Below are 25,362 nucleotides of genomic sequence, written 5' to 3' on the forward strand. Positions count from 1 at the left end.
TGTGTGTGTGTGTGTGTGTGTCCGTTTATCCTAAGAAATCTTTTTGTATCTTTAAGGGGTGAGAAGAAACTTTCCTCTTTCTCCCTTTTTAAACATTGAGGCATCGAGGATTAATTTTTGTGTATGGACTGAGGTTCATTTCTGTTTGATTCTCCCCAGTTATTTTATTCGTATCTGCTGAAAAGACTTTTATGCATTTAACTGACTTGGCACCTTGCGTAAAAATCCTTGGACTCTGAGCAAGTCTGTGTCTCTTTATTTTGTTCCACTGATCTGTGTATCTGTCCTTAGACCCACACTGCAGTTGTCCTTATTGTACTTTTTAGTAAGACCTGAAATTTAGTAACTTTGTACTGCTTTGTCCAGATTGTTTTGATCATTCTAGATCCTTTACTAGAGTATATAAATTTTAGAAGCCTTTCAGTTTGGTTTTTTTAATAGAAGCCTGCTGGGATTTTGATATTTCCTTTTAGCTGTAGATTTTAGCTATATGACATCTTTCAGTTACGAATATGGCTTATCTCTCCTCTTTTACAAGTCTTCTTTTTTTAGGCATGTTGTATAGTTTTATGTTTAAAAAATTTTGCACTCTTGGTTAAATTTATTCCTAAGTATTTGTTGTATTTTAATTGTACTTATGGGATTGTTTTTAATACCACTTTCCAATTGCTTGTTCCTAGTGTACAGAAATACAGTTGATTTATGTATATTGGCATTGTGTCATTGAACTTGAGAGCTCGTTTTGCATTTCCTGGAGTTGGTGTTTGTTTTGTTTTCTGTAGAATTTTCTACTTATACAATCATGTCAGCTGTCCATAATTGTAATTTTACCTCTTCATTTAAAATATATGACTGGTTTTGCCTTTTCTTAACTTACTATTGTAGATGGACAGCTAGAGCTTCAGCACATTGTTGAATAGAAATGATGAGATAAGATCATCTCATAATCTTAAAGCAAAAATCTTTTAATATTTTTCCCTTAAGAATGATGTTAACTACAATTTGGAGTAGATATCTGTTACCAGATTTTAAGAGGTTTTTTTTTTTTTAAATTCCTCATTTGGTGAGGATTTTTACCTTTTTTTTTTTTTTTTAACAATAGATGTTGAATTTCGACAAATATTTTTTCTACATTTCTTCAGATATATGATTATTTGCCTTTCCTCTTTTAACATGATACATTATACCAATTGATATTTACATGTTAAATTAACCTCACATTCCTGGTATAAACTCCACTTGGTCATCTTGTCACATTTAAAAAAATATATTTATTTATTTGAGAGAGAGAGAGCATGAGAGGGAAGAGGGTCAGAGGGAGAAGCAGACTCCCTGCCGAGCAGGGAGCCTGAATCGGGACTCAATCCCAGGACTCTGGGATCATGACTGGAGCTGAAGGCAGTTGCTTAGCTGACTGAGCCACAGGCACCCCATCTTGTCACATTTTATTCATGTATCACTACTTTGAGTTTGTTGTGTGGTTTTTATATCGTGATGGAGGTGGACCAAATTCTCTGGAAGAAGTTGGTATAATTTTTTGCACAATCTACTTGGGAGGATATCTGGGCCTAAAACTTCCATGGGAAGTTTATGCATTCAAATTTTTAAATTGATATGGAATTATTCAGATTTTCTCTTTCTTCTTCTGTCAGTCTTGGTACATCATTTTTCAAGAAATTTTTCCTTTGCATTAAAACTTTGTAATTTGGGGGACGCCTGGGTGGCTCAGTTGGTTGGACGACTGCCTTCGGCTCAGGTCATGATCCTGGAGTCCCAGGATCGAGTCCCGCATCGGGCTCCCAGCTCCACGGGGAGTCTGCTTTTCTCTCTGACCTTCTCCTCGCTCATGCTCTGTCTCACTTTCTCACTTTCAAATAAATAAATAAATATTTAAAAAAAAAAAAAAGGGACGCCTGGGTGGCTCAGTTGGTTAAGCAGCTGCCTTCGGCTCGGGTCATGATCCCAGCGTCTTGGGATCGAGTCCCATATCAGGCTCCTTGCTCGGCGGGGAGCCTGCTTCTCCCGCTGCCTCTGCCTGCCATTCTGTCTGCCTGTGCTCGCTCTCTCCCCCTCTCTCTCTCTGATAAATAAATAAAATCTTAAAAAAAAAAATTAAAAAAAAAAACAAAACAACTTTGTAATTTGGGGGGTGCCTGGGTGACTCTGTTGAACATTGGACTCTTGATCTCAGCTCAAGTCTTGATCTTGGGGTCGTGAGTTCAGGCACCGTGTTGAGCTCCATGCTGGGCGTGGAGCCACCTGAAAAAATTCTTTTAAAAATTTATCAGTACAAGTGCTCTGTTATTCCCTTTTAACTCATGATAATGGTAGTTTTCCCCTCTTTTTTTTTTTTTCCCCCTTGATCAGTCTTGGTGAGGGTTCATTAATTTCATTGATGCTTTTAAGGAGTCAAGCTTTGGGTTTGTTGGTTTTCTCCTTGGAAGTTAGTTTTCTTCTCATTAATGTCTAGTTTTCTCTTTTATTCTTCTGTATACTTCAGTTTAATATGCTGTTGTTTTTCTATTTATTTATTTTAAAAATTTTATTTATTTATTTGACAGAGAGAAAGACAGCAAGAGAGGGAACACAAGCAGGAGGTGTGGTAGAGGGACAAGCAGGCCTCCCGCTGAGCAGGGAGACCTGATGTGGGGCTTGATCCCAGGACCCTGGGATCATGATCCGAGCCAAAGACCAGATGTTTAGCAACTGAGCCACCTAGGTGCCCCTGCCCATTTTAAACCTGTGACTTTTAGCCTTTCTTTTTTACCCCCTTTAATAAGGCTGTATTTTTTTTTTTTTTAAGAAAAGCTTTAAGTTCACAGCAAATATAAGAGAAAGGTAAAGATTTCCTATGTATCACCTGTAGCCCTTCTTTAAAAAACAAAATAAATAAAGGTAGACATTTACCCCTAAATACAGCTTTAGTTGCAGACCTTGAATTTTAATATTAGCAGATTTTTACTTTCTTTTAGATCAATGTATTTTCTAATTTTATTATAATTTCTTTGAACCAGATGTCAGGGAAGTGTATTATTGAATATCCAATTATTTAGTGACTTTCTGGCTATATTTAGGTAATGGATTTTTTGGTTGTTGTTGTTAAATCCACTTAGTTCAAAATATATTCTGTATAATTTCTGGCCCTTGGAGTTTGTTGGTGTTTGCTTTATAGCCCAGTTTATGTTTAGTTGAAAAGGGTGTGTTGTATAGTTATTGGCTGCAGTGTTGTATCTCAATCAGATCAAGTTTGTTCATGTTTTCACATCTGTATTTTTAATTTTTATGTGCTTATTCTATCAAATATTGAGATAATAACTTGGTTAAAATCCCCCACTATGGTTATGGATTTGTTTCTCCAGGGTTCGGTCAGGTTTTGCTTTATATATTTTGGATCTGTGTTATTAGGTGTATATAAATTTAGGGGTGTGTGTGTGTGTGTGTGTGTGTGTGTGTGTGTGTATAAAATGGATAAATTGACCAATTATTCTTTTGAAATGTTTTGCTTTATTTCTAGGAATGCATCCTAACATAAATGTTTCTGTTTAGTGTGGTATAGATAAATACATCAGTTTTCTTTGGGTTAGTGTTTTCATAGGATACCCTTCTCCAACCTTTTCTTCCCACCTTTATTTTTAAGGTGCGTCTTTTAAAAGTAGCATATAAATGGGCTCCGTCCTTGAATTTCAAAATAAGCTGTACCAGTAAGAAAAGATAGAAAAGAAGCTATTGACAAAGGAAATATGCTGAAGGTTAAAAAAAAAAAAAGAAAGAAAGAAAAAGGGAAGAAGTGCACTATGTTTCCCTAATGCTTTATATTGTGTTGGTTAATACATTATAAGCCTGGGTCACCTGGGAGACTCAGTCGGTTCAGCGGCTGCCTTCAGCTCAGATCATGATCCCAGGGTCCTGGTTTCAATCCCCACGTCCAGCTCTCTGCTCACTGGAAAGCCTGCTTCTCCCTGTCCCTCTGCCTGCTGCTCTGCCTGCCTGTGGTCTCTCTCTTTCTCTCTGTCAAATAAATAAATAAAATCTTTTTTTAAAAAATTGTAAGCCTAACAGCACCCATCCACTTTTCAGTGGAGTTAGCTATGACTCGGGATTAAGAGCTGGTGTGGACGTAAAAATCCAAGACCAACAAATGGAGGGTGAGAACAGTGACTAGTGTGTCTCAAGGAAATGACAAGTTTAGAATAGTTTACTCTTAAAGAGAGATTGTATAGTTGTCTTCATACAAATAAGACACATCAGTGTTCCATAAAGTTCTGATTTAACAGAGCTGATTGAGTCAGAAGAGACAAGTGACAAAGCAGGGCTCTGGGAACCAGAGTTGATTTCTGAACTCCCCGAGACAAGCAGAATCCCTATATAAGCATGTCCCCTACACCTGCCGCCTTAATATGAACCAAAGATCGGTGTTAAGGGTTAGGAGCTTATATTTAAGAGCCTTTCACATTTGTCCCTTTGCTTTTATATATCTGGTCATTGATGAGTAATGAGGAGGTGATGGGAATTGCATTTTAGTTCCTAATACTTGGAGTTTCGTTTAGCTTCTCAAAATTTTACAGCCTCCACAAACATATCGTATTAGCCAGCAGCACAATCTGTGTGATCGTCATTTCATTGAAAGCTTATTTTTTTTAATCTCATATGTTTCCAGAATAAATAGGTAGAAGAATCTCTCCAACACCCACATCAGTAAACAGCTTCTGATTAAAAACTAGGCATTGCTTTTTTTTTTTCTTCTCTCTAAATCAGAAGAAAATCTTGCCACGTTTTCTTGCCAAGAAGTGAATCTTGCTTTGTTTATTGCACGTCAGGCCTATCTTCTGCAAAATCAGTAATCGTTTAAGGCAATCTGGATGATTTGTACTTATCAGAACTTGGAACAGAATTCGTAAGAGTCTGACTGACAGCAGAATTCAAAGCTTTGAAATTCCTTTGAGGTGTTTGCAGTCTTAGTGATCCCGATTTTATTTTTTAATACTGTAAACAGATAATAAAAGTACTGTCTACGCACTAAGTGGCCCCCTGATTAAATACACATTTCACTTTGTGCCTAATAGAAGTCGGAGAGCAAGCAAGAGTTCAAATAAGAATGGGGTGAGCCAGAAGTATGGATGACATAGTTATTTGCATAAAATAAGAAGAATACATTTTTACTGCTGTTTATAGGAAACATGTTCCTTGGCACAAGCTTCACAAAGACTAGCAGGAACAGAATCCCGTGGAATTAAGTTTAAAGTAAATTGTGGGTAGATACCTAGGAATTCCTATAGGGCTATAAGCAGTTGGTAGTTAAATGCCAAACAGACCAACCAGATTTTTATTTATTACTTGTGCTTATGAAAAGAAATACATTACAATCTGTAAGGTTAGGGATACAGTGGTAATTTTAGAAGAAGACCTGTTGTGGGGAAACTGTGTTTACCACCATCCCAATACAAATTCGAAGCACGTAGAATAGTCTCATTTTATGCTTTTGGGTTTTGTGTATTTATTTCAGTTAAATTGGCTCTTCCCCTACTTCCCCCAAATCCGTTTGCTTTCTCGGCTTACATCTCATCTTATGAAATTTTTTTTTCTTATCGAACAATATTGCTTAAATCAGCATGTGTTTGTGTGTTCTATTAGATAGCGTATTTTAGGACCTTTTTAATGATCAGCCGTGCTCTGTGAGCCGAGTACACTGTTCCCTAAGAGCTGGGAATCTAGGACTGGGCACTTCACAGGGGAGACTTGATACAACTGCAGGAAACCCCACAAAACTGGAAAATGTAAAAGAAAGGAAAAACATAAAACAGGAGTGTATTTAGGTATTTTTAAGGTATGAATCTTTATATGGGATGCAGTATCATGTAGAGATCCTAAGAACAGCCTCAGGGGCACAATGACTCTGAATTTTGTAGCTTTGGGCAAATCCCTAAACCTCTCCGAGCATCAGCTTCCTTCTTGGTGGGTGGAGGGGATAATCCCTCTGCTTGCGTTGAACCTGTGGATGAAATGACACAGAGCGTGTGAAATACTGCCGAGCTTGGACACAAGGCAAGCCTCGTGGAATGTTACCCATTGTTGGTATTGGGCGGAGTAGGACAGTTGCACCACACCTTTCTTTCTTTCTTTCTTCTTTTTTTTTTTTTTAATAAAGATTTGATATATTTATTTGACAGAGAGACAGATAGCTAGAGTGGGAACACAGGCAGGGGGAGTGGGAGAGGAAGAATCAGGCTTCCCGCTGAGCAAGGAGCCCGATGCTAGGCTTGATCCCAGGACCCTAGGATCATGAGCTTAGCTGAAGGCAGAGGCTTAATGACTGAGCCACCCAGGCGCCCCTTTTCTTTGGTTGTTAAGTAGGTACGGAGATTTTCTTCAGTGCTATGAGAAAATTTGCCATCAGCGCTAGCAATAAAGTAATGACATTTTTCTCAAGATTTGTAACTGGGCAGTTTTTCAATCAAAGCAGTTAGAATTTTTTTCCTTTATTGCTTTTGTAAACTGCATTACCAGTTTATTTAGATGCCCAGGTGGTTTAATCAGAAAGAGCAGCCACTCATAGGGCAGCTTCTTTTCTGAGAAAGGAAGGCTCATTAGGCGTCCATTCCACAGGGGACGGGGACAGGGTCCTCCCGGCATCTGAAGCAGCGTAGTTGTGCAAGAAGGCCAACCTGCAGTGGCCACTGCTTAATTTCCTGGAATTTGCTAGTGCACAAAATCTGGCTTTTGTATTTCCCTTGATACCGACACCGGCTCACGATGCATGAAGTAGAAAATGCCAAGCTGGTCTCTTCCTTTGGCCATATTGAATAATCTGGTGTTTGGTTTGGTTTTGTTGATTTGGAGGTTCTCTCCCTTTTTCCTTACGCTCCTAGATGTGCTGAGTAATTTCAGGGTGGGACGTCTTCACTAAGAAGCGAGGCTTGAAGCAGAAAAAGAATATGCAACAAGAAAAGAAAAAAATCTAAAAAAATGTTGAGTTCCCTTCATTATCCTGAGGTTCTCTTTGGGAGGCCTCCAGGTGGGGTGAAAATGGAGAGGACTGAACAATGTAGTCCATGTGAGGTTTATTGGTCATCACATTTCAAACGTGCATAGTCACACAAAATAGACCTCAGATATGACAGCCAAAGAAACGCCATGGTCGCGTTGGTATAGGTGACCTTATCACCACCTGCAGGGAACAGTCACATCTGCTCTCATGTGTCCCTGGGTAGCACCAAGTTGTTCCAGTGGCTAAAGGGAGCCATGTCTCAGGATCCAACTTCCATGATATTTTTAAGATTCTTTGGGCCATGGGGCGCCTGGGTGGCTCAGTGGGTTAAGCCGCTGCCTTCGGCTCAGGTCATGATCTCAGGGTCCTGGGATCGAGTCCCGCATCGGGCTCTCTGCTCAGCAGGGAGCCTGCTTCCTCCTCTCTCTCTCTCTGCCTGCCTCTCTGCCTACTTGTGATCTCTCTCTGTCAAATAAATAAATAAAATCTTAAAAAAAAAAAAAAAAAGATTCTTTGGGCCCATAAGTGTTAACGAAGCATCCCTCCTTGTCTGCCTCCTGGCTTCCAGAGCACACAGAAGGGTAATAATAATGGTACTTAGGATGTTAAGTTTGGGCTGCTAGGCACTTTCTATACACTGAATTCTTACTACCTCTCCTCAGCCTTTTATGTTGGTGGGGTATCCCAGTGAAGATGAAATGATGAAATGGGTTATCTCTCCTGTTCCTGTTCATGAGGGTTGGTCCTCGACCCTGTCAGACGGCACAGTGCCAGGCTAATGTAGCTCCCCTCCAGGCCTAGGCTGACCTTCTCTATATGCTACAGAATTACTCTGAAGTACAAAAAGTCACATGTCCTCTCAAGTGAACGACATTCAAGAATTGTTTGTATTTTTACCTGTGGGTTCCTAGATTTGAGATCGAATTCCTGACTGGTATGTTCCAGTTGGGATGCAAGGTTATCAAAATAAAGGTTATCCTTAGGTCTTGGGCAGCAAGGCTTGGCTCAGGAGCTTCTGGGTCAATGTGTTTCTTGCTGTGTAAAGATCATTGTCTCTTTGCGCCTTATCGAGATCAGAGGTACAGACGCACTGGCTGAGGACATAGGTCAGCAAATGGGCTTGGAATCCAATCAGATGGAAGGAACTGAGTGTCTCCCTTTGGGCTCCTTGGAATTCCTGAGAATATGGAAGAAAGAAATGAGATCGGCTTTAAGGAAGGGATAAGGGTTTGTTTTCCACCAGAATCTTCTGTTTCCCCCTTCGGAAAAATACCTTTTTTGCTCGGATACCGTTTTTGCCCTTTGCCAACTTCATAAAGAGTTTGCCTGCTGGAGGTGCCTGGCCGGTTCCCTCGGTAAAGCATGAGACTTCATTGCAGGGTTTTGATTTCGAGCCCTACATTGGACATAGAGATTACTGGGAAAAAAATTTTGCTTGCTGTAGAAGATAAACATATGTCTGTACATAAATATGTATAAATGTAAACCTATACATTATGTGTTTACATATAGTATAACAGCTGATTCACTGTGAGGCTGGCTAAAGCCTGACCCACAAGAGGAAATAAAACTTTTACCGAAACCCTCTTGGAATTGCTTTGGAATTCGGGGGCATCAAATCTGAAAGGCCTAACCTAACTAGGGAGTTGCTAAGAGTAGCAGTTCATGGTCTTTAGTGGCTACCCAAAAAAGGAGAGCCATTTTGGCACAGCCCTGTGTTTTGAGCCTCCCTCTGCTGTCTGGGTAATATGGTAGGCTGGGTTAGCCATAAAAGGACGCCTCCCTAGGGAGAGCCAGATCATTGAAACTGGTGAATAGTTGTTCAATCAAATGAGACTAGTCTCCTGGAGAAAAATGTACATTAAAAAAAATTTTTTTTGAAGATTTTATTTATTTATATGACAGAGAGAGAGATCACAAGTAGGCAGAGAAGCAGGCGGCGGGGTGGGGGAAGCAGGCTCCCTGCTGAGCAGAGAACCTGATGCGGGGCTCGATCCCAGGACCCTGAGATCATGACCTGAGCAGAAGGCAGAGGCTTAACCCACTGAGCCACCCAGGCGCCCCATAAAAAACTGTATATTTTTTTTAGATTTTTATCTTTTTGAGAGAGATAGAGAGTGTGTGAGCTTGAGCAGGGGGAGGGATGGAGGCAGAGGAAGAGGGAGAGGGAGAAGCGGACTCCCTGTAGAGCCGGGCGCCCGACTTGGGGCTCCATTCTAGGACCCTGGGACCAAGACCTCAGTTGAAGGCAGATGCTTAACCCCCTGAGCCACCCAGCCACCCCCCAAATTGTCAATTTTTATATTTTTATAATTAACGACATCTCGGGTTTTTTTTTCTGACAACTGATAGTGGCAAGCCTAGTGATTACTTAAGACCAGACATAGAAGGAGCTAGAAGGACCTCATGAGCATGAAGGAAGAAGCTTGTCTTCCTCATTGTTGTAGGAGGGTGGAATGCATCAGCTAATCCAGTAGCTGTCAGAAACTGGTCAGGTGTAGGTATGAAAGTAGAGAGGCCCAGACAGCCCTGTTCGCTCCATTTACGATGGGACTTTGTTCCTTCAGAATTCCATGCCTCTTTGCTTTGGGTTATGTATGGATACCACAGGAGAGACTGGCAGAAACCATAAAAGCACCTGAGTCTACATCAAAATAATGCAGTTTGCTTCTCCCCGGGGCTCCCGTCCGCACATTCATAGTTCTGGAAGTTTCCTCCTTCTTCATGCTCTGGCTGCTTGCAGGATTCCCTGCACAGGCACTCCTCCTGGCTTTCTCCGTAACACGGCAACATCCCAGGAGATCCTGGGACAACCACTTAACCTCCAGCTTTCACATCCCTTATCTGTAAATGGAAATGACAGCTCCTACTTTTCTCATTCAGGAGCTGGTTGTGAGGCCCCTCGGAGAAAACTGACTGGAAGTAGCTGTGAGATGATAACCTGTGTCTCTGTCAGGCATTACCCTGCTAATCCTTTCCTCGGAGATGCGCCCCGGGCCTGCTGCCCGGGCTCGCGCCTTCTGAGAGGCCACAGAACGACCTAGGTCAGCCGTCGCGACGCGGCTCGCTCTTGGGCCGGCATGTCCATCAGCTGTGAGCACTACTATGCAATGCCGCTCCCTCTGTTTGTTAAACCAGCCTGCGAAATTCTTTCATCAGTCACGGAACCTTCTAAAACGTGTTTGCGGATTCTTCCCTGTGTTTCCACAGCCCTCTGTGGCTGGTGCGCTGGGTCCTGGGTTTGTGTCCATCTGAGTTCACTAACTCTGGAGCCCTCGGCCCATGCCATGTGAATGTGCCTGTCCCCACCACTCAACGACTCTGCTGTCCTGGCCAGCAGACGCGAAGTGTCCCTTGCATTCCTCTCACCTGAGGTCGTGCCCCATGATGTCCCACTTTTCCTGACAAAGATGGACACTTCCATCCTCCTCATGCAGTGACTTGGGTCTCTAGGCTTCCTGGTCTTTTTCACCAATATCATTTCCCAAGGTAAAATCATCTCCTGGGATAAAATCACCTCCCAGGATTGAGGTCACCATCGAGCGTTCCCAGAACTCCACTCAGCGCCTTGTGTGCGCTCACACCCGACCCATGGTGCCGGCTCTTGTGACCGCCATTAGCCTGTGAAATAAAGATCATAGATATTTACCCTAATGATAGAAAATTTAAATATCCAGATGACAATATTTACGGTTGTTTTGGCAGTAAAACCAATTTTTTGTCATATTCTCATTCGAAATCTTTTTCAGAAATGGGATAGCCTGGCCTGTAAAAATGTGGTGGCCGTGCTGGTCTTTTTTAATTAAAGTATGGTTGACACGCAGGGTTACCTCAGTTTCATGTGACAACACAGCAATGTTCTCACCCTGTGCTTAGGCTGTGCTCACGTGTGTGGCTCCCATCTGTCACCATACACCCCCACGACAGTACCATTGGCCCTATTCCCTCTGCCGTAACTTTTGACCCTGTGACCCATTGATTCCATAGCTGGAAGCCTATGTCTCCCACTTCCCTTGCCCCATTTTGCCTGTCTCCACCCCCTTTCCCCCTGGCAACCATCATTTCTCCGTATTTATGGGTCTGTTTCTGCTTTTTGTGTGCTTCCTTTTTAGAGTCCACATGTAAGCGGAATCATATCGTGCATGTTTCTGACACTATTTTGCTTAGCAGCATACCTCTCCATTCATCCCTGTTGTCACAACTGGCAGACCTCATTCTGGTTTGTTCATTCAGCTCCTGAGGGACACAGGCTGTGTCCCTATCTTGGCTCTTGGAAATAATACAGTGATTAAATATAGTGAGGGCACATACCTTTTCAAATTAGTGTTTTCCTTTTCTTTGGGTAAATACCCAGTTCGTGGAGTTGCTGGGTCACATGGTATTTCCATTTTGGAGGAACCTGCGTTCCGTTTTCCACGGCGGCTGCATCAATTTGCGTTCCCACCTGTGATGCGTGAGCGTTTCCTTCTCTCCACATCCTCACCAATACTTGTAATTTCCTGTGTTTTTGATACTAGCCATTCTGAGGGGTAGAAGGTGGTATCTCATCATGGATCTTGACTTGCATCTCCCTCATGATTAGTAATGTCAAGCACTTTTTCATGTGTCTGTTGGCGTGGATGATAAAACGTTAAAAACAAATTTTAAGACCTGTGTTTCCTTATTATCAAAACTCTTCATCAGATTTCTAAGAAATACCAAAGATGGGTTGCCTTGTATTCCTCTTCTTTCTTTATTAGGCATCCTGGTGAACTCTAAGATTCCTTAAGTCAGGTCTTTAGAGGAAAAATGAAGGACAAATTAGGGGGCTCAAATAAGTCAAGACTGTATTCCCGAACAATGAAAAGTTGCATTATGTCGAGGGCTGGCTTAAATAGATCAGGACGGCTAATGATGTCGGCTCCCTGTCTCTGGTGACTCAGGCTTTGCAGTCTTGATCAAGTCGCTTTTCCTCTCTCTGTGCTTCAGTCTCTGTCTGTAAAATGAGATAGTGCCAGTATTCCGTAGGGCTATTCTGAGGATTAAATAAGTTAACACATGTGAAATACATAACGGGTAGCCCTGTACGCAGTGAACACTCAGTAAATGTTAATTGTGGATAGAAAACCAAGAAAGGGGAATCCCTACTTCCAAAGGTAGGGCAGATGGGAGCCACACACGTGAGCACAGCCTAAGCACCGGGTGAGACCATCGCTGTGTTGTCACATGAAACTGAGGAAACCCTGCGTGTCAACCATACTTTAATTAAAAATGCACTTGCATTTTCCCACTGGATTTGTAATGAGCCACTTCTTTATCCCCACACGTGTAGTTGAGTCTTAGGGGTTCCTCATCGGTGAGTCCCACTCGCTGATTTCCCTGACGGTATCTACTGACTCATGATAGTTTGCGATTCGAGTCCTGCTTCTCTGAGTCTCCAACTTTCCATTTGTTAAATAGGGAAGATTGTAAGGCCACTCTCCTAGGCCTCCTGAGCATGTTAGGAGGACTCGTATCTAGAAAGTTCTTACTGTGTTTGGCACATCGCAAGTATGAGATAGTATCTTCAGGACCACCTATAATATTCTGTTATTTCTTTTTCTTTTTCTTTTTTTTTAAAGAATTTTATTTATTTATTTGACAGAGAGATCACAAGTAGTCGGAGAGGCAGGCAGAGAGGGGGGGGAGGGGAAGCAGGCTCCCTGCTGAGCAGAGAGCCCGATGCGGGGCTCGATCCCAGGACCCTGAGATCATGACCTGAGCCGAAGGCAGCAGCTAAACCCACTGAGCCACCCAGGCGCCCCCTGTTATTTCTTTGATGGGAGAACATTCCCTTCCATTCCAACAGGTCTTTGAATCCTAACAAAACAACCCATTAAATCCGTGTTTGAAGTAAATTCTTCCTAAGAAGGCCTCTGTCTCTGTTTTCCCTGTTTCAGACATTTCTACAGGTTCTTGGTGTGGTGGGCGTGGCGGTGGCTGTCATTCCGTGGATCGCAATTCCTCTGATCCCCCTTGGCATCCTTTTCTTTGTTCTTCGGCGGTATTTCTTAGAAACGTCGAGAGATGTCAAACGCCTGGAATCTACAAGTGAGTACAGAGGCTCTCAGGTTGGGATGGCGATACGGGCTCACTTCCTTTACGCCATAATTAAGGGGACCCCTGAAACCGTGCAGACTCTACCTTCCAGATTTTTCCCTCCAAGTTAGTATTAAATCATCGAACATGATGTCCACTGTGAGTCAGTGTTGCGCTTAGGGCCAGTGGAGCTGGTGGCCCACCAGGTGCAGCTTTGCAGGAACACCAGGGAGGGACAAGACAAGGATGTCTGTGCAATAAAGCTCCACTGGTCTGTGAGCTCCGTTTCTCTCTCGGTTACGATGTACTTCCAGACATGGAGCAGGCAACTTGAGAAATGTTCTTCAAGAAATATTTCACGCTGGAACTAACACAGAGCGAAAATAGGGAATTTTTCTTCCCCTGAAGGTTCTAGAAATGACAAAGGGAAAGATTAGGCAAAGGAGAAGAAGGTTTCGTATGTCAGAAGTGATACATTTGAAAAATATATTACTATCGCAGACTCAAAAAATGGCAAAAAAGTTGCAGTTGTTAAATGCCTTGAAAAGATAAGCGCTGTTATTTTTACATACTCTTTATTATCACTGGTATTTCCTGTCATGCCACACTGTTTGAAGTGTTCCCCCCTCTCCTTAGGCTGTACCTATAAATGGATCCTGAATATAATTCCCTTGGGAGGGCACAGGAGAGGGTTCTGCTCAGTATGCATTCATTTTGTTCTCTATTCAACTTCCTAGTTTTGGAATAATGGGAAAACACAGCTAATCACAGAGGATGAAGTAATTCAGAGCTTATCGCATTCATGCACAAACATATTTCACTATTTTAAAAAAAATCTTAAGGAGAGTCGGTTGGTGTATTTACCAAAAAAGGGGTATAAAGTCCTAAATATGAAGAAGGAAGATGTTTGTATCAGAAAAGTCAACTATGGATAGTTACTGCGTGTTAATACCAACTGATCTTTCTGAAAGTCAAGCTAAAAAGAGAAGCATTGGGTCTCATGGTTCTTGGATCCACCAAGTGGAAAAATACCAGTTCGTCAGCATAAAGTGGTTTTTTTGTTGTTGTTGTTATGATGTATGCGTGTTTATTTTTTAATAAATTTTGTTTTGCTTTAGAGCATGTGCAGGGCAGCAGAGGGGCAGAGAGAAAGACAGAATCCCAGGCAGGCTCCACACTGAGTGCGGAGCCTGACGTGGGGCTCGATCTCATGACCCTGAGACCATGACCTGTGCGGAATTTGAGTTGGATGCTTAATGGCCCTGGTTAATAATAATTTTTTTTTAAGATTTCATTTATTTATTTGACAGAGAGAGAGAGATCACAAGTAGGGAGAGAGGCAGGCAGAGAGAGGGGGGAAGCATGCTCCCTGGTGAGCAGAGAGCCCGATGCGGGGGCGGGGCTTGATCCCAGGACCCTGAGATCATGACCTGTGCTGAATGCAGAGGCTTTAACCCACTGAGCCACCCAGGTGCCCCAATAATGAATTTTTGAGAGGGATTTATCATAAGTATTTGCATAAAGGATAATGGGCATTGATTTCATAAAAGCTGTAGACAAATTTTTTAGTCCTCGGAGAACCAGCTAAGCTGTGAGGTGTGGTTTTGTAAGGGGTTTCCTTCGGGTGGTGGGGCAGTGTTGTCCAGATGTGTGGGCCAGCGGGCTGAGGCGATGCTACCGTGGCAATGCTACCGTGGCGGGACGTGGAAACGGCAGAAGGAATAAATAATGAGCTCTACCCAATCTTCCGTGTAAACAACAAGGTTCAGACATTTATGATTGGAGGCCACTCGTGACATGGAGTCTGTCAACATCAGACTTGTTCCGAAGGAGGTCTCGGGTTTATTCAGACGGGGTGTCTGGAATAAGAAGGGGATCCCCTGAGCCTTCTTCAAGGAACAGTATAGGATTTGCCCAGAGCTTGATCTGGAGGTTTTGAGAACGTTAGCATGGACCCTGTAGGATATTTGGAAATAGTATGGACTATTCCCACACCCCCAACATTAAGGACATATGTTCCTTCCTTCGCACACCCAGATGACCAAATGTTGGCGGCCATTTGATTAGAACCATTTGTTGTCATCTATCTGGGTTGCGGGTTGTGCCATAAATAACAATTCTTTTGTTTTCTCTAAGAGGTAAGTGATAGTATTTCTTGTGGTTGCTGCTGGATCCACCAGCAAAAAGGAGGCTAAAAGGTGGATACCTGATTGCTATGGCTACCGGGCATAAATCTGCTTCCCCCGCGGGCTTTGAAAGGACTGCTGACATTCGCAGATGACTTTCAGATCGTGCTGCCTAGCTGCCTCTGAAACCTCAAGCCCAGAACTGACACCACTTGAATGGTTCATTTGTAGCCGGATCGTAATGGTTTCCCGTTTTTGCAAAAGTGAGCCTGGTAGGCCTAGGCTACCTGCATAAAACCAGGACCCTGCTTGCTTACGTCTTTCTAGCCAGCTCTCATCGTTTGGCCATGCCTGAGTTAGGAAGCCGCATCCCAGTTCCATGAGTAAGGGTACTGTGATCGACCAGCAATGTCTGCCATGGGCATCGCCGGGGAGGGCTAACCGTGTGTCTCAGGTTTCAGACCATAGCTGCCCAAGTCTGCTGCTGTTAGTTCTCATGCTGGATTTCCAGGGGCTTTGTTCAACTGAAGGTGCCTGGTAAGACCTACAGTAAAGGGTAGGCTACCGGATATGCACTAAGTACGATTCTTGGGTTTTTCTAAACTTGAACTACAAAGTCTGGAGAAAAATGCATTTAGTTGTATGTTGGCATCTTGATTTAACCTGATTATTGTCCCTCTGAGACCCTGTGGCAGTGCTGAAGAAGAGCAGCTTCAGGAATGAGAGCTGGGTCCGACCCCCACCTCTACCACTGGGGTTGGCCAATGTTCTTAATCCCTCTGCCTACTTTGTACTTTGCCCTCTGTCAAGGATATCATAGCACCTGCCCTCTGGGGCTCTCGTGAGGGTTGTTTGTGTTGATGGTTGTAAAGTGCTTCTTGGCCATGTGGAAAGGTGCTAGAACCTTCAACGTGAGGAAATTAAGAACAGCCAGCAGGCTTCACCCAACCTAGATGATAACCTACAGCCGGGCTGGAGGCCAGGTCCTTGAGGCAGCTCCCTGCCCTCTCCCTCATGGGGAGGGTTTGCAGTCCTTGTAGGGTGTGTCCCAGAGAGTCCTCAGGGTCATGGGACACGCAGTCATCAGTTTCGTGAAAGGCCGGGTTGCATTTGTCTAACGCCACAGGTGTCGTAGAACTCTACTTCAGGATCGCCGGCTCAGTCGCTGTGGGGAGACAGGTGTTCTGTTGGGCAAGGGAATGTACCAGAGCCTTAGCACTCTCCCTCTGTGGAGCTGGTTAATTTTCATTGCAAACTCTCCAGTTCACTCAACCTGGCATCCCACTCTGTCCTAAGTGGGGTGTGAAAGAAACAGGATCGCTGTTCCCGGATAGAGAACCCTGCTGTACCACTTGTAACTCTTGGTTCTAAGGTAAAGTTGGTGCTGTGGTCTCTGGGTTCCCTGGTGTTCAAGGCCGGGATGGCCCCTGATTTCTGAAGTCAACCCTGACCTGAAACCTTTCCAGAGAAAAATCAACCACAGCTTTGATCTCCTGATGAGGGAGGCCAGTGGGGATGGCCGGTGGGGAAGCATTTCATTCAAGGACTCTGCCTGAGAGAAAGGCCACATCTCCCTCCTTCTCACAAATGTCTGCGCTAAAACTGTGTATGTCCCAACATTTGTTCAGGAAATGAGGACATGGCTCTAGTGAGTTCTCTGTGCTTTCTGGAGCTGGACTTTTGGTACTTTTCTTGGTAGGCCTGGAGCTCTCCTGAGTGCCCTATTTCCTCACTTTGTTTGCTAGGGAGTGCCAGAAAAGGCCTGTTCAGAATTTCCAGCCTTTCTTATTTAGAACATGGGCTTGGCCCCTTATGTTCATATTACTGTCTTAAAAGTACAGATTTAATGGAAGTTAAAATACTTGAAGGCCAAAGGTTCCTTGGTATAAGGAAGAGAGAGTGGTGTGGATCCTAGATCAGAAACCCACAGCAGGATGGTCCAAACCACCGCTGAGTTCACTTAAGGCTCTTTTGCCTAAAGTAGATACAAGGGGAGATGTTAGCTCATGCCTTGGTTCAGAGAAGGTTTTTTTCCTTAAAACAGCATCCCAGGCAAGGGCCCTTATCTGTTACTATCCCAGTCAGCAAAGAGGTCCACAGCCCAGCACGTCCCATCTTCTCTAAACCCCAGTGTCTCACGGAGAAGCCTGCTCTTTCCTTGCTTGAGGAGCCGTGGTCACTGAGCTGTCAGAGGAGGTCCTGCGTCTGTACCCAGCACCCTCCCCCCACCCCCCGCCCATACCTGCAGTGCCACGTGCACAGAGGTGTTGACTGAGCTCACACAGAGACACCTCCGGATGCCAGGCTCAGCAGTCAGGCTCCAGAATAAGTTTGCGTTTTCCCCTCGGTTGTTTCTCCCCATCATTTCATAAAACCTCTGCAGCCTCCCATGATAAGTGATCTTTGATTGGCCTGGGATTTTACTAAGGCTCTCCTCTAGGATGTGCACAGGTAACGAAGTGGTAAGTGAGTGTTACCTGCCGATAAAGCACAAGGTGTTACTCGTCCCAGAGAGAGGCCCCAGGCTCGCAGCCCTGCCCCTGACAATAGCTAGTCATGGCCTCATTCCTGGTGCCCGCCAGCCTGCAGCCCACGTCTTCCCTGAGAGGCAGGGACCAGACCTGGTGTCCACATACAGTGCTCCTAAAGAGGGTGGCAGGGCAATGAACGACTGGTCGGATGACATCAGGCCTCAAACCCACATGAAGTTATTCAGAAGAGAGTGGCCACTAAGGCCACGGTCAGGTTCTGAAAGAGTGATCAATGTTAGTGTCCCATGGCGACCTCTGAACACCAGGTGTCCATCAGGGCAGACGCCTCCAACCAAAGTCAAGACTCTTCATAGGTGCCATGGCCGCCCAGGCCCTGCGGGCACAAGGGCAGTACAATACCCAGGTTCTCTGTTATTCCAGAAAGAGACTCTTGGCGCAGGAGCAGACACAGGGAGATACCCGGGAATGCAGGGAGAATGGCCGCCTGACCAGTCCCCGCACACATCCCTCACCTGTCACAGTTTCAGGGATGTGCTGACTTATCCCGGCCCTTACGTTAATAGTCCAGTAGTGGACATGGGCGCACAGACGGGCGTTCATAATTCGGTGTGGTGAGTACTGTAGCAGAATTACATGTAAGAACTTTGGTGACTCAAAAATTACTAGACAGAATTTCCTCCCAGAGGGCTGTCAGGGAAGTGTTATAGGGAGGGGCCGGGTGTGAGGAAGACCTTGACAAATGAGTTAGCAAAGAAGGAATTCAGTTATTCAAATCTAGCAAGGACTTGAATTTGGTCAAAGATCGGTTCAAAGCGAAACTTGCTTTTCAAGTCTTTAATGCAATGGTGTGACCAGGAGTTTGAGGGTTGACGTGTTTGTTCGTCTCCAGGAGGCGTCACCGTCCAGTGTTCCCCAGGCAGCCGTCGTGGCAGAGCTCTGGGTTTGGGGGTTCAGGTAGCCACAGAGCACGGGAGGCAGCCGGTTTCGCCACATCCGGCCTCACCGACTGTCTGTCTCTGCTTCCCCAGCACGGAGTCCGGTGTTCTCCCACTTGTCGTCCTCTCTCCAGGGACTCTGGACCATCCGGGCGTATAAAGCTGAGGAGAGGTTCCAGGAACTGTTCGATGCTCACCAGGATTTGCATTCAGGTCTGTAAGTTACTGGAAATGGTTTCAGAGAATGGGATAGGCTCCCTCTCTTGTCCTTGGTGGTCAGTTCCTCTCTCTCAGTCTCCCCCTGGTCCAGACCCTCACCCTTCCTCAGCATGTCTTCGTCCCCTCCTCTAGGCCACGATTCCTCAGAATCTCCTGTGTGTGTCCCCATTCTGCTGGGATACCATCGCTTCCCCTCACCCCACCCCCCACCCTCTGAGGGCCTTGCATTGTCCTTCCGTTACCACGTCCTGTGGCTTTCTGTCCTTTTAGGGCAGGGGTCAGTCAATTTTTTTGTAAGGACCTGGATAGTAAATGTTTTCAACTTTTTGTACTTCATTGTCTATTATAGCTCTTCAACATCACTATTGTAACAGGAACACAGGCAAAGAGAGTCCTTAAGCAAATGGCTATGGCTGTATTTAAGTAAAACTTTATTTACAACAACAGGTTGTGAGCCATTCTTGGCCCATAGACTGTAGTTTGCCAGTTCTTATTTTCAGAGCCTGCGGGGTGACAGGATTTGCTGAGGAAATCAGTTTCCTGATGATCAGATTTGCTACCACTTGATATGTATTATTTTGCATCTGTGAGGTTTTTTGCTATTAAAAATTTCAGAGTTTCCTCTAAGTTTATAAAATCCTGGCCCATCTTTCCAGTCTTTATTGTATTTTGAAGATAAGATGGCATTTTGAAGGCTGCAAGTAGGTACTTTTATTAAAGTGATCCCTGAAATACCAGATCCTAAGGAATAAACACTGTGTGCAGGGTCCTCTAGTAAGTGTGGAAGGTGCTGGAAACAAAGTGGGAGCTGTGCTCTCTGCTACCAGAGAACCAGGAACAGTAAACCAGGTATGAGGACAAGCTTCACGCTGAGTTCTGGTGCTGTGACAAACGTACTGATGAGCCCATTTATCCATGTATTTTTTATTAATCCTGTTTCTGTTTATAATCTCTGGGTTGAGTTTTTCAATGCATTGCTTCCCACAAAGCCACTGTACCAATTCCTGCTTGGACCATACATCGTCTTGTGTCAGAACTTAGCTTTCTGGAACCTTCTGGTTCCTCACGTGTGGAACTTTGCTGTCCGTGTTGTATAAAAAATTTCCTGGAGCTCACCCTTGCAAAATGCTCTCCCTCATTCAGAGCAGTGAATCTGTTTTTTTCTCCTTCTTCCTTTCACTTATGATGCTTCTCCAAACCCAGAGGCATGGTTCTTGTTCCTGACAACGTCCCGATGGTTCGCCGTGCGTCTGGATGCCATCTGCGCCATCTTTGTCATTATTGTTGCCTTCGGGTCCTTGATTCTGGCAACGAGTGAGTACAGATGTGAAGAACTATTTGTGGTATGACTACAATTTATAGCTGCGTTTACAGTTATTAAATTAAATTCTTGCCACCTTGTCCAATGCCATTACTGTTTAGTTCTAATGAATCGCATAGAAGCCTTTGCCGTGTGTCAGGTCGGGTGTGATCCAGCAGCATGGTCCGCGCAGAGTGGCCATTTGGATCCCGATGAGGTCCTTCTGTCTTCATACAGGTTGAGGACCGTGCCGGTGTAGTAGCTAATTTTCTGTACATTCCTGGTGTGGCATCTGGTTGCTGTGAGGGGAGAACCAAGTTTTCTCTTAGGCATTTTGTCCACTTAGGGCTTTAAGTTTTCACGTTAGGGTTATTCGGCTCTCTTGGTCACCCCTGCCTGGTACTCTAGGTTGAGAAAGATCCTAAGCAGGAAAGAACGCTCTCCTCCCTGCCAGGTGGGTACCCGAAGAGCAGGTGTTGGCGTGTGTGGCACACATTCACTATCCCTAACAATTCCACAGTAACAACGCTGACTCACAATACTTAATAATGGGACAGGGAGCGTAATGGCTTGGATTTAAACGCCTTGGCTCTTAGAACCCAGTGCCTTGTTTTTAGTGGTTTCCAACTGCGGTTTGCATTGGCCGTAGAAAGTGAAATTTGGTACCGGGATTCTTGAAACCGTCATGCTGGGAGTCTCAATAATGCCGCTATTTCTCACCGCTGGCATACAGTGAAGAGTGTGTCAATCCTGTTGGGATTAATAAGCTCATTTAATAGCCTTTCTTAATTAATTGTGACTTTTCTATTTTACTGTAGTCTCAGTCATCAGATAGTAAAAGTAGAACTGTTGCTATCATGATAGACAAAGTACTTAAACATGATAGAGGAATCTTGTTGGTGAGCTGACAGAAGGACCTGTGCGGAACTAATTTTATTCCCGCTTTTTTTTCCCTCTTTCAGCTGTAGATGCTGGGCAGGTTGGCCTGGCGTTGTCTTACGCCCTCACCCTCATGGGGATGTTCCAGTGGTGCGTCCGGCAGAGTGCCGAAGTGGAGAATATGGTAATGTTTATCTGAACGTTCTGAGCCTTTTCAAGTCTCCCCGCCATTCAATGGCATAAAAGCGCTTCTTATGTAAAATATTAAAACTGTTATTTTTACATCGTAGCTAACCAAGTTTTTTAGATCCCTCTTCCATCTGTTTAAGGTTAACGTAAAATAAAATATATACATCTTTTTCTCAGTCTTCTGTGTGCTATGTCAGCAGGTTTTACATCCGCCGCAAACTGTCTTCAAATGTAATAAATGTCTCTCTCTCTGTGGGAGGGAGTTTCTGAAACCCTGGAGAGGATAGAAGCTAATGTCTTAGAGGCCTGTTTATTTTTGTTTCTTAATGGGTAATTCCTCATTCCTGATAAAAGAAGAATTCAGTGTTTTGAGGTTGTTTGTTTAATTAAATCTGTCTCCCCTTGCGCGCCCCCTCCCCCGCTTTAGCATTTATTCTTGTACGTGTTGTGCACCTGAATTTGCTGGCGTCCCTTTTTTTCTGGTAGAATAAGCTCCTTCTTGGAGTGCGCTAGTCAAAGGTGTCAGGATGGTTGGTTAGGAGGCCTCAGTCAGTAAATAAATTATCTCCTCCTTGGGTATTAGCGCCTTCTCATCAAGAGAAAAACAATGAACAAGAAATCTTTCTCGTGTGCTCTTCTGAGAGAGGAGAAAGTGACTCATCATTAAAATGAGACTGGATGACTTAGCCAGTTCAGCCCCCAACACAGGTGGCTGTTCTGTGGCCAGATTCCAGATCGTTGGCCACAAGTATCCCTTTCTTTGATAAAATCCTTATACTTTTTGTTCAGAAAAAACAAAATTAAAAAAAAAAAGTGGAAAAATAAAATCTCCAGCATCCTCTAAGAATCTCTAATTCTGTAGTTCTTTTAGTTTTAAAGTAGTGCTGAAGGAAGTAGACCTCAGGGAAAGTGTTACGAGACGGTGCACAGGTTTGTAAGTCATCAAAGTTTCCTCATCAGACTCGTCCTCCTGTCCTTTGGGAATATCGAGACCTGAGATGTCCCTAGCCAGCTAGTGTAAAAGATCAACGGTTCATTTATAATCTCTGAACACTTGTGAGAGCTCCGTTCCTAAGCCATGTGGTGTCCTTTGTCTTTTAGATGATTTCAGTGGAAAGGGTGATGGAGTATACAGACCTTGAGAAAGAAGCCCCTTGGGAGTACCAGAACCGCCCTCCACCCAACTGGCCCCAAGAAGGCACGATCGTCTTTGACAACGTTAGCTTCTCCTACAGTTTAGATGGGCCTCTGGTTCTGAAGCACCTGACAGCACTCATTAAATCAAAGGAAAAGGTTTGTTTAAACCATCTTGCCTCTTTTAAGATTTCCACAGAAGCTTTAACACTGCATCTGCTTGTTGGCTTCTTGGTGACCATGTCAGGGGGAGGCGGGGAGGGGGCACCTAGTGCCTCCGTGGCTATAACTTCGGTTGGGCGAGCCTATTGGGGAGTCCTGGAAGTTAGCCATGGAATGGGGATGCCAGACTGTTCTCGTATCGTGAGCTCCCTTATGGCGCTTGGTGGGCTGACCCCGACACTCTAATTATTCATACCTGAGACCTGGTAGTCGACCCTCGCTCCTCATCACTAACCTTTTCAATCTCTATCTCCTACCTATCCTTACTTTTTAGGATTTCTCAAATCCCTCTCTTCCTCCGCCATGGCAGCCTCTATTACAGCCCCCCGTCCCTGTCCCTTTCCGGAGACTCGCCCTTCCGTAACCCGTATTCCCCTGTCTCCCACCTGTGGACTGCTTCTTTCAGAAACACAGATCTGATCCTTACGGGGCCTCCTGATAGCTCCCAGGCTGGGCACGCGGAGGGCAGAACCATAGTGAGGCCCCAGGTCCACTTGAGCTGGAGCTGCACGGCCGGCGTCAGCCACCAGAGAAGAGGTTGGAATCTGTGACCCAGTCAGGGCTTGAGCCAGAGCCCCCAGCGGGAGGCAGAAAAGGGCCCAAAGTTGGTGAAAGGAAACCCAAGGGAGCGGGGCTGACTCACGCAGGAGAGGTGTGTGACCTGCACTTGCTGGTGTCTCTGTCCAGCAGCGGTGGGACCTGGGTCCCTCGACCCACACCAGGGCAGGCCCTTGAAGAATCTGTGGAACCAGAATAGACGAGACTGGAGGAAGCTCTTTCCCCACCTACCTCTCCAGCCTCAATTCCTTAAATTCTTTTTAAAATTTATTTCAGAGAGAGAGAGAGAGAGAGAGAGATAGTACTAGCTGGGGCAGGGGATGGACAGGCAGAGGGAGAGGCAGACTCCCCACTGCACAGGGAGCCTGATGCGGGGCTCGAGCCCAGGACCCTGAGATCATGACTTGAGCCGAAGGCAGATGCTTACCTGACTGAGTCACCCAGGCGCCCTCCAGCCGTAATTCCTAGCATGCCAACCCCCCACACCCCCACATGGGTATTTCTTTTGGAGCTTCTCCAAAGCCTCCTGCTCTCCCTGTACCCAGGATGCGTACATTGTCCCTCCCCCTCAAGAGACCCTGCCCTTCTGTGGTCTGGCTGGTGAAAGCCGGCTCATTTCCAGTCAGCTCTGATGCATCTGCCTCTGTGAGACCCTTAATTCTCCCACAGCATCTTACATATTTTTAAACAACCACATCTACGGTATGCCTGTGTTTATGGCGGCATTACGAACGCCAAAAATGGAAGCAGCCCAAGCGGTTCATCAGTGTAGGAATGGATAAGCAGATGTAGTACATCCCTACCATGGAATATTATCCAGCCTTAGGAGGAGGCGACTACCTTCTCGAGGACCCGTGGAAGGTCCTCGAGGACGTTACGCTCAATGAAATAAGCTTGAGGACGAAGCAGGACAAATACTGTCCAATCACACTTACACGAGGTTCCTGACCTGCTCAGATCCGGTAGAGACCAACAGTAGGATGGCGATCGCCAGGGGCCGGGGGAGAGGTGAAGGCGGAGTTGGTATTTAACGGGCACCGAGTTTGAGTCTCGAAGGACGAGAAGCATCTTGGAGAGTGTTGGCACTACACCGTGAGTGTACTTAACACCACTGAACCACACCCCCGAGGTGTTGGGACACCTGGGTTGGGACATTTTTTGGTTCGTGCATTTTACCGCAATTAAAAAAAGAATTAAAAATGAAAATGAGAAAGTAAAAGGTAGCGCTCGCAGCGAGCTTTGTGGTTTGGGCTCTGGATCTCACGGCACCCAGAGGCTGCTGCTTTTTGTCTTTGGTCCCCCAAAAGTGACGTGCTAGGCACGTGGTGGGTGCTGACGGTCTGCCAGCGGGGGTGGTGAGTGGGTAATACACGGGGGACACCAGCCCGTCACAAAAACATACATGCATTCCAGACAGCTCCCGGAAACAGCCCATTTCCCAGATGCATTAAATACTTAGAGACCTGCCAGCTCTTTCTCCCAGACCCATTTAGGGGACTGTGGCCGTAATGTAATGATGATACCCTTGTGATATGAAAGAATAAATGTTCAACTTACTACTCAAATGATACCCAGAGAGCAGCTTTAGTGCGTCGCGTGACAGATGCTAGCTGCTCATGATTTCCAGCCCCATGTGCAGACCCAGAGGGCAGTGAGGGCGGCCGGGTCCGGAGACCATTCTCCGTAGCTGGTTTTGTCCCTCCGAGCGCACTCAGGGGTGCTTGCTTCCTCACAGACCGTGTGTCCATCAGGATGCCCGTGCTAGACAGAATTCTGTTAATGTGCACGCATCTTAAATTTCCCTCGAAGCTATACATGGAATCATCCGAGAACTGTGGTACAACTTAGAAATGTAACAGGTGTGTACTTTTCCATCGTAAATGCTCCCCTCCCCCGAATTGTAGGATTATCTGAGATTACACAGTGTTGGGGGCCTTGAATTTGGAGACAGTTGTAATAACAATGGTATCGTTTGGTTTGTGTCTTGGCCTATGGACAGTGTCCCCTTCCGCTTGGTTTAAGTAATTAGCGACTATATCCAGGCCGCGGAATCATGAAGGGACGTCACTGCCGGTTTTACCTCCTCTCCACCCAGCCCCAGCCCTCTTATTCCGGGACATCACCGTTCCTGTCCTCTGGTGTATTTGGCTGGGACAGACGATTGCAGGGTCGACAGAGTGGGAATGGGCCAACACAGGAGAGATGGGGCTTTATTCTCTTCCAGCATTTTCCTCTGCTGTCCAGATTCCTCGAAGTGATAGTAAAC

General features: G+C 45.1%; 1 protein-coding gene across 1 annotated transcript in view; it reads left to right on the forward strand.

Annotated features, from left to right (window-relative positions):
- Positions 1 to 25,362, forward strand: part of ABCC4 (ATP binding cassette subfamily C member 4) — a 248,451-nt gene that overhangs the window by 175,835 nt on the left and 47,254 nt on the right. The window contains exons 21-25 of the mRNA XM_032314331.1: positions 12,904 to 13,054; positions 18,689 to 18,808; positions 20,018 to 20,128; positions 21,077 to 21,177; positions 22,284 to 22,475. Of these exons, the coding sequence (XP_032170222.1) occupies positions 12,904 to 13,054; positions 18,689 to 18,808; positions 20,018 to 20,128; positions 21,077 to 21,177; positions 22,284 to 22,475 (675 nt within the window). The remainder of the gene's footprint in view (positions 1 to 12,903; positions 13,055 to 18,688; positions 18,809 to 20,017; positions 20,129 to 21,076; positions 21,178 to 22,283; positions 22,476 to 25,362) is intronic.

Source organism: Mustela erminea, chromosome 15, assembly GCF_009829155.1.
Source record: "Mustela erminea isolate mMusErm1 chromosome 15, mMusErm1.Pri, whole genome shotgun sequence".
Taxonomy (NCBI): domain Eukaryota; kingdom Metazoa; phylum Chordata; class Mammalia; order Carnivora; family Mustelidae; genus Mustela; species Mustela erminea.